The sequence below is a fragment of the Lathyrus oleraceus genome, chromosome 3 (genome assembly GCF_024323335.1).
Source record: "Lathyrus oleraceus cultivar Zhongwan6 chromosome 3, CAAS_Psat_ZW6_1.0, whole genome shotgun sequence".
Taxonomy (NCBI): Eukaryota; Viridiplantae; Streptophyta; class Magnoliopsida; order Fabales; family Fabaceae; genus Lathyrus; species Lathyrus oleraceus.
In genome coordinates, this window is record NC_066581.1 from 473,204,466 (window position 1) to 473,214,035 (window position 9,570).

Consider the following 9,570-nt stretch of genomic DNA (forward strand, 5'->3'; position numbering starts at 1 on the left):
ATATCTTATGTTAAGAATCACACATGACATCTTGTGAACACTCTTTGTTTTACCAAAATTGCTGCCAACACTTAGAATCAACAAGCATATTTATTTATTTCTCTCCATCCATCTCCATGATGCATTCATATACTACCTTCATTCACTTCATGTGATACACCATATTCTTTGAGTCAAATACATTATCTCTTTGAGCTTCATCTTGTATTCCCTTGTGAACCAAGATATATTTTTGTTGTGAAACCAAACACTTAATTCTCTTTGTTTCGGCATTACCATATAGTGGCAGACACTTTTGGCTAGCCCACATATTGATCAATTCTAGTTTTACTCTTAGGTTCAGTTTTCTTCCCACGTTGGAGTTCAAACCATATTATCCTTTGGTTTAGACCATATATTTATCACAACTTCTTTTCATCTCCCAACATTAGTTATATGAACTACGGAACTCTGAATTCCTTATTGCACTATAAGGATATGTAGGCATAAGGGTCACATTCCTCACCGAGCACTCTATCTATTCTCTTTCTTTTCCCTTATTCTTTTATGAGTAATCTTAAATATCACACACATTCAAGCAAGAACAATCAAAATGATTCCCATGGAGTACCCTGGATGTTAGGGGTGCTAATACCTTCCCATTACATAAATGACTTCCTTACCCAATTATCTCTTTCCATCGGGTTTTATCAATGTTTTCCCTTTCCTTCGGGAATAAATAAAGTTCGATGGCGACTCTGTTATATGTTTGAGCGTGCGATGCGTTCGGGTATATTTCTGCTAGCTTCAGAAGGAACATAGGAGATTCAAATCTACAAAAAAACGCCGGAAGGGATGGAACTATGTATTGTACCTGCCGAAAATAATAATATGAGTCTAGAGTATGCAGCCTTAACCAAGAAACCTTCAAGATCCTGCCACCATTTAAAATTGTCCAGAACCCCAAGAACGTGTTTGCTAAGATATTGAGCAATGCTTCAAACTCACAAGAAGCTTCTTATGTCAAAGAATCATAACTAATATTCATATCCCAACACCATTTTCATCACTCCAGCATCTCAAAGTAATCTTGGAACTTCTATTAATAACAGCCTCAAACAGCGAAGGAAAATTAAGCCACAACGACTGCAAACCAATTAGTTATGGGACCAAAAGGCAATCAGTAATTCGTTACCAAACTTACATGAGACACTATTGTGAAACCATTAACAATCAACCCCTCATTGTCCCAATATGACGTTTAAATCCCTCCATCTCTTCAAATATCTGCCTAACAAAAAACAATAATAGGAGCCCACGAAGATGGGTGTTCTGAAATGATCTTCCATGCTCATTTTGACAAAATGGCCATATTGAAGAGCTCACAGTTCTTAATTCCCAACCCTCCATAACTCTTGGATCTACAAATATCTGTCCAAGAGACCTAATTAACCATACACCTATTTTCCTCTCCATTCCAAAGGAAATCCCTTTGAATCTTGATAATATCCTACAACACAATTTTAGGGGCTTGATAGAAAGAAAAGTAAAATAATGGAATGGAATTAAGAAGCGAATTATTCAGCACCAAATAATCACCAAAAGAGACATGATTTCCTCTCCATAATGATAGAATGCTTCTGAACTTCACTAAAATAGGCCCCCAATTCAAACTTCTACATGGGTTAACTTCGATTAGAATACCCAGGAAGATGAAGGGAATATGAGAATTAGCACAAGAGATAAAATCTAAAGCAGCACCCTAGAAACTTTCCTCCAAATTCAATCCAATAACTTTACTTTTAAATTTTTTTACCTTCAAACCTAAAACTAATTCGAACCTGTGAAGCATAGCTTTGATAGTCTGGATATTGTCCCAACTTGCATCTTCTAATATTATAGTATCATCCGTAAATTGTAACATACTAAATTAGAGATCCTCTACAAGCTTGAAAAGATGAAACACAAAAGCGGAGATAGTATTCTTCATAAGGCCATCCAGGCCTTCGACAATAATAATGAAAAGAAAAGGAGATAAGGGATCCCTCTTATGGATGCCTCTTTTTGTTTTGAAGCCCTACGTTGGACTCCCATTAACAAAATAGACAATGAAGTTGAAAAAATGAACCATTTGACCCACTTAATCCACTTGCTACCAAAGTTCATCATCTTAAGCACAAAGAACAAATAATACCAAGTTACTCAGTCAAATGCCTTTTCAAAATCGACTTTGAAAAGGAAAGGTTCTTCTTGTTTCTCCGAGCAAAATCTTCCACTTCATTGAGAACTAAAAATCCACACATCATGGTTCTCTAAAGAATGAATGTTGATTTGTTATTTGATATGAGACCATCAATAACCCTGATCAACCTTCCTGCAATAAACTTAGATAATATTTTGTATATACTATATGTTAAACAAATCAGACTACAATCATTCATCCCTTGAGGGTTGGAATTCTTCAGAATCAAAGCAAGAAAAGAAGTTGAGAAAGCCTTCAGTAAAATACCTGAAGAAAAAACTCATTAATACAACCAAACAACCCATCTTTGATTATTCCCTAAGCATATTCGAAAAAATCCATAGTAAATCTATTTGGGCCTAGACTTTTGTCCGCCACCAATGCCCAAATAACCTTGTTGACATCCTCAACTAAAAATGATTATTCTAGACATGATCTTGCTTCTGTAGATAATCTATTAAAGAAAATTCCTCCTAATATAGGCCTTCTAGAGTTAGGTTCTTGAAAAACATATTTGAAATGATTAAAAATAGAATCTTTGACCCCTTCCTCATCTTCAATTAGGTTTTATCCAGTTCTAATGACTGGAATTCCTTTACGTCTAAATCTAAATTTCATGAAAGAATTAAAGAATTTGGAATTTTGATCCCCTTCTTTAAGCCATGAACACTTGATTTTTTTCCTCAAAATGTCTTCACGCTTATTCAGATATTACCAAAAAAGCCAAACAAGATTCCTTTATATAGAGCACAACTTCATCATTAGCATGATAATCTTCATCAGCCACCACTTGATCTAACCGATTGAGATCCTTAATTGCGTCTTCTATGTTCAAATATAAAATCTCAAATACCTCATCATTATAAAGCTTCATCTCTTGCCTCTAATATTGAAAGAATTCCACGTCGATTCAACAAAGGTAATAAAATCATTATGTTTCAGCCATGAATTAAAGAATTTGAAGGGCTTGGGGCCCCAATCTAACATGTTAGCTTTAATCAAAATCGGACAGTGATCTAAAGACAATCTTCTCCCAACCAACCGAGCCTTCAAGTCCTAAGATCCTATCAGAGGTTTCGATAAAATGAAACGATCTAACTTGCTCATAGAGGAGCCTAAAGAATAGAACCAAGTATATTTGTTACCTATAGTAGGAAGATCGATCAAATCCATTACCTGAATAAAAGCTCCAAAATTCACCATTTTCAATGCATTGGAATTAGAATAAAATCCCTTCCTTTCACTAGACTTCTTAATAGCTTTAAAATCCCCCCATAGACTAATTTCCCATTGGGAGTGATGATTTCAACCTAATCATCTCAGACCACAACCTTCTTTTATTACCAATGCTACAAGAAGAGTAAATACAAACAATGTAAACAAATTCTTCCACTAAAGCGAGATCTCAACAAAATCTTCTCTTTCTAAGCTGGAGAAAACTTCAAAAAGGTTAGGTTTCTACATGATAATCATACCCTCGGATCTCCCAATTTCCTTCTTATAGGTCCACTTCACTTCCTTGTTATCCCAATTTGAATGCACGAAGGACTCAGAATATACTTTAAAAAGACACATATATAACTTCTCTGATGAAATAAAGTCGTGGATTTCTTTCTGCTTCGCCCTATTTCCACTCCCCCGAATGTTGAATGATAATAAATTCATTTGGGCACCCCGGTTTTCACATACTTGGATTTGAAACTGAATTGATCTTATTTCTCCATTCTCTTAATTTCTTCTATTTAAGAACAATCATCGCCATCGGCTCTTATGCCCAACTGAGAAGCCTTTCTCCAAATCTTCACTTCTTTTGAGTCTTCTTATTTTTCCCATAACCGCTTATTTCCTTAAATTATATCTAAGTCAGTAGTTGAATCACAACATAAGATTAAGCCCTCTGAGAATTTATCTGAATAATTTGAGGAAGACGGTTGCTCGCAATGCACAATTAATTTCGTAAGCATGAGAGATGCAAAGTAAGAAGGCTTTACTATAGGTGAAGAAATAACCCTGGGTACGATAGGTAATGAACAAGTAGGGTGAAATAGGAATTCAGGATTGGGAAGATAGGGTTGGCCTAGATCAATAAGACTTCTACATTTCTGAGTGGAATGGGCCAACAAAGATGGAGAGTTAGGAAGTCCAGAAAATAACCCTTGCATGCCCAAATCAGGAGGTCAGCCTAATACGCTAGACTGAATAATTTATATCTGACCCCTTTGACTTTGGTTTAGGAGAGAGAATGGGACCCCTTGAAGTCTGCTTCAGATTTTCCTGTTGTATCTCACCAACTTCAATCTGATTGGACATCACTTTTTTTTTTACTTTAGTAACTTGTAAACCTTAACTCTTTGAAATTTGGAATTTCTAAGTATGACCACCTTTTCTTGGAAAAACACCAACTCTTGGATTGATGATAGAAGAAGAACATCAACATCCTCTTTCTTGCTTGTTTCAGGGGAACAAGGAAAAACCTCCAGCATGTCATCAGAGGCTCCAACTTCATTTTCATCTTTCCAGACACCGGAAAAATCTTATGATGCCTCGCTTGAAGACAAGTCAGAATCTGAGCTTATGGACCCGACAACATGCAACGACCCATGGGAATCATTAATAATCTTTATTTCAAATAAAGAATTGTTAATACCAACCTCAAAAACTTCACCAATGGCGTTGATTGCTTGGTTATGATCAGGATATATGCCATATCCATATTCTTCATGAGCCTAGTGATATCATCAAAGCATTGATAAACTCCCAAAGATTGCACCAACGCATCAAAAAAATCATAATTCCACGCGTGGCAAGGAATGCCATAACAACGAATCCAAGATACTCTTTAATAGTCCACATCGAAAGGCTTATGTGGCATGAGCTCTCTAAACCACAACTTCATCCATTGACTTTCATCCTTCACTAATGAATGCAAAACTCCTTGACACGATCTTCTAACAAACACATGTTAGCACCTAGAGGAGTAACTAATATAGAAAGATGTCCTTATAAATTAAAAATCTCATGTAGGCTATAAGGAAATCATGGATCATGCACTAGACCAATAAAAGCCATTATGAATCTTAGAAAGATATTGTCCTCCAGATTGAAAGTCATGAGTTGCTTTAGTGTAGGATTAGGAAGAAATTTTGATGCCAACGCCTCTGCATACAAGCTACGACCTGGCTCTTGATTGTTAAACCCACTAATACTGATCCGATCTTGATTCAACCTTATTCCCCCTTATTCTTCAAGTGTTGAAGACCCATGCTCGCGTGCTTATTCTGAGTTGAGATCAGATTGTTTCCTTGAAAACGTGAAAATATTTACGAAAATCTTCATATTTCCCAAGAAGATATTATCGAGCTTCGTGGATAAAAGATCGACATCCTTGACTTTAAATAACCTAACTAAACAATACATTACTCCTCTGTTATCCCACTTAGAAGGAATCACAATTTTGTTGTATTCTTGAAAGACTTCATACATTTGTTTGGCGCCAAACTCTTCCGGGAAAAAGGAAAGTAAAACAAGGTTCTGCTTCGCCATGGATGCGCAAAGCTTATCTCTTTCTTCTTCTCATTGTCCTAACATCTTTGATAACTTCTCTTCTGCTTTGAAACTTTTCTCCAACCTTCATCATCTGCATTTTTCGCCAAACACAGACGAATACACACTCCTAAGGTTTTCAAAAGCTAGAGAGAGAAGAGTTTCTCTCTCATGTTTCTGAATCTCTGATCTTCTTTATCAATTTTATTTAGTTGATGACTGTTGGGCGGCGTTGAACGACCACTTTTCTGCTCAATGTAATTTGGTTGTGTCGGCAGCTATTATAAATACTTTTAATGTTATCTGGCAGGCTAGGAACAATATCAAGTTCAACAACATCAGAACTCATTAGAAAATGACATTCAATTCCATTATTGCTGAGGTTTCTCGCGCGGGTAATGCTTTTCTCAAAACCAGTTTTATCTCTATGTTGGATTCTGATAATCTTACTGGCGTCAATGTGATGTTGAATCCTCCCAAGTCTTGTATAGTGAAAGAGTTTCTTTGGCACCCTCCTATTCTGAACTGAGTAAAATGTAATATCGATGGTGCCTCTGTGGGAGTTCCGGGTGTTGTTGCTTGTGGTGGTATTTATAAGGATCATAGTGGTAGTCACCTTGGTAGCTTTTCGATGAATATTGGGGTATGGAATTCCCTCATGTAAGAGCTTACGTCTGCTTTGATGGCTATTGAAATTGCAAAAGACAAAAACTAGAATCATCTTTGGTTAGAAATTGACTTGAAGTAAGTTGTTCTTACTTCCAAAATACCTTATATGATTTTGTGGAGACTTCGAAATAGCTGGGAGAATACTTTACATTATACTAGATCTGTTCATTTTTTGATAACTCATATCTTTAGGGAATAGAGTCATTGCGCGTATAAACTTGCTAACTTAAATTTATATATATATATGATTTTACTTGGTGGAATTTAATCCATAGGAACATTCCTATTCCTATGGATTTTGCTAGGAACTCTGTAGGTCTTATTTTTTAATATATTTTATAATGGCCTTGGACCAACTTCTTTAAAATATATATATATTATTTAGTTTAGTTTAGTTTTATTATTGCAACCAACTTCCAATGAAAACTCTCTCATTTTCTTAAAGTATAATTACGATTTTACCGTTATCAATTAATCACAATCTCTATAAATAGGCGTAGATTACGATATTTTCACAATGTAATAAAACAAGTAAATAAATATAGATAACTTTCGCTATAAATAATACATCCATGTTGCACCTTAAATATAGATATATCATTGAGTCTGTTTTTAAACATTAATCTATCAAATTGCCAGTCTAATTCATTTTGCTAGACTTAATCCTCATTGGTAATGGCTTTTATATATTTATTTCTTATTTATAATAACTTTATTTCCATTTTTTTTAACAATTTCAATTTTTGTATTTATAAAAAACTATCTAATAATATACAATATTAAGTTAAAATTTGAATTCATTTACAATATATGGTGTAAAAGGTAGGTATTTATTGACTTGCACCTTTCCATTTCTAAAACTAATTTCCTGCTTACTGTCTTCATACTATCTTCACATATTTAAAATTCATCAGAAAAAATTTAAAAACTTTCCTTCTTCATATCTAGCCGTTGGTATTTCCTATATCAACCTAATATCTACCATATAAATATTTCATAGATTTTGTGCAAGATTACCTATAGCAAAAATATAGAAAAAAAATCAAACTTTCTTTTGTGTCAGATTTTTGTCTTTGGATTTTTTTCTTTATATAAAATATTTGATTTTGAGATCATGATTTATGGTAGGTGTGCAGCTTGCAAGAATCAAAGAAGAAGATGCCCACCTGATTGCATTTTCTCTCCATATTTTCCTCCCAATGATCCTCAAAGATTTGCATTTGTTCATAGAATCTATGGTGCTAGCAATGTTGGAAAAAAACTTCAGGTACTTTTAATAATAATATATTTTAATATTTATAGTATCTAGTATTCATTAGTATATAATATATTTATAGCATGGAAAGAATATAAATTATATACAATTTATATATTTTAAGATAATCTCATTTGTGGAAATTTTTTTATGTTGCAGCAATTGCCCCATTATGTAAGAGGAGAAGCTGCAAATAATTTATATTTAGAAGCAAAATGTAGAATTCAAGATCCTGTTTATGGATGTGTTGGGATTATTTCTAAATTGTATCAACAAATTCATGATGCAGAAATTGAGTTGGCCAAAATTCAGACTCAGATTGCTTTTCATAAACTCCAAAATCCACATTTTGAAGCTGAAAAATCAAACTTAAATCTTTTGCCACCTCAGAGTAACAACATGGAGCAGTTTCAATGGCCTAGTCAAGCTACTAAATGGTTCAATTAAGATTTGTTTTTTGATAAATACAAAATAATAGCTTGATCTTATTTTGGATGATTGATATTCCAAAACTCAATTAATTTGGATTTTACTATATTCGGTATGTTTTTTTTGAATGTTTGAACTAGTTCAATAGTTGATATTTGAGGTGATTATTTTGTTCATTTTGTTACTTTTTTTAATTAACATTTCAAAGGGTTTCACTTATTCAAGGTGTCAAAGCTATAAATTTTAAAATATTTTATAATTTTTTTAATAAAGATGAGTTATTGAATAAAAAAAGAATTAAATATTTTGTAGTTTATATATTTACTCTCTTCAATACCTTTCTATAAAATACTCTTTTTTTTTGTAATTGAATAATTTCAATGAAATATAAATATATGAAATTGAGTCAATTTAATATAGAAATTTCAAAACTAGTCTAAAAGTTCACATTTACTATACAATAAAAAATTAATTTTATAAACAAGATATAAATTAAATATAATATAATATTTTATTCAAATATACTAAAAGTAATGAGATTTACTTTTGGGCAGGTTCATACTAGTCGTCCTACAAAATTTACTTTAATTAAAAATTAAGTTGCAATTAATTGATTGAACCTCTGTAATTTTTTTATTTTATTTTATTTTTATCAAAATAAAAGATAATGTATGAAATCTTAATTAATTAATACGGAGTTTTATTCTGACTTTAAATGAAACTCCGGTTAGTAGATGATAGAATTAATCCTTTTTAATTAATCGATTACAAGGTCAAATACCAAGGTTTCAAAAAATAAAATCATGTAACTAACAAAAAAAAATCCTAAAATGGTGAAAACTTCATCTTCTTCATTTCATCGAACTAACAAGCATTCCCCTATTATTTTAACATATAATGTATACTTTAAACCATACGTAAAAATTTAATATTAAAGTATACACTTAAAATATATAAAATTATTAGTTAAAAAATTTATACAAGTTTATTGAAAGTATAATTTTTTATGAGATTATTGAGAATAAATATGACTGTTTGTAAGAAGAATTAAAGTTATTAAATAAAAAGTTAAGATGTTAGGTCAGCTAAGAATTTAGTCTTAAGTATTGAGTTCAAAGATATTCAAAAATAATTGTAAAATGATTATTAGTGTCATTTAAACTAATAAAAATTCTCATTTTTTTAACATTTTTAAAATTATTATTAAAAAAGAAATTTTAATAAACAAATTAAAAAATATATTGATTTTAACAATTGGATCCTAAATCTCTACCCCTATTATTCAAACAGTGGATTCAAAATATCTTAATGGACCCTTAAACAATTTTATTATGGAAATAAATAAATAAATTCAAAATATTTTCCAAAAGCATTTGATACTTTATAGGAAGTCCTTCAACACTTTGGATTTAGAAAAAAAATTGTGATTAGTGTTGAATAAGCGATTTCAGAC

The 9,570-nt window shown here is 32.2% G+C and overlaps 1 protein-coding gene across 1 annotated transcript; it reads left to right on the top strand.

Moving 5' to 3' along the window:
- The first annotated feature begins 7,547 nt into the window (after positions 1-7,547).
- Positions 7,548-8,135, top strand: LOC127129402 (LOB domain-containing protein 24). Its single transcript, XM_051058592.1, has 2 exons — positions 7,548-7,700; positions 7,848-8,135. The coding sequence occupies exons 1-2, from the start codon at positions 7,548-7,550 to the stop codon at positions 8,133-8,135; spliced, it is 441 nt and encodes a 146-aa protein (XP_050914549.1).
- The last annotated feature ends 1,435 nt before the right edge of the window (positions 8,136-9,570 follow it).

What these genes read in the sequence shown, in the direction of transcription:
- LOC127129402 (XM_051058592.1), top strand. Translation starts at nt 7,548, where the DNA reads ATGATTTATGGTAGGTGTGCAGCTTGCAAGAATCAAAGAAGAAGATGC. An exon ending in ATGTTGGAAAAAAACTTCAG is followed by an intron (nt 7,701 to 7,847) that starts GTACTTTTAATA and finishes TTTATGTTGCAG; the next exon opens with CAATTGCCCCATTATGTAAG.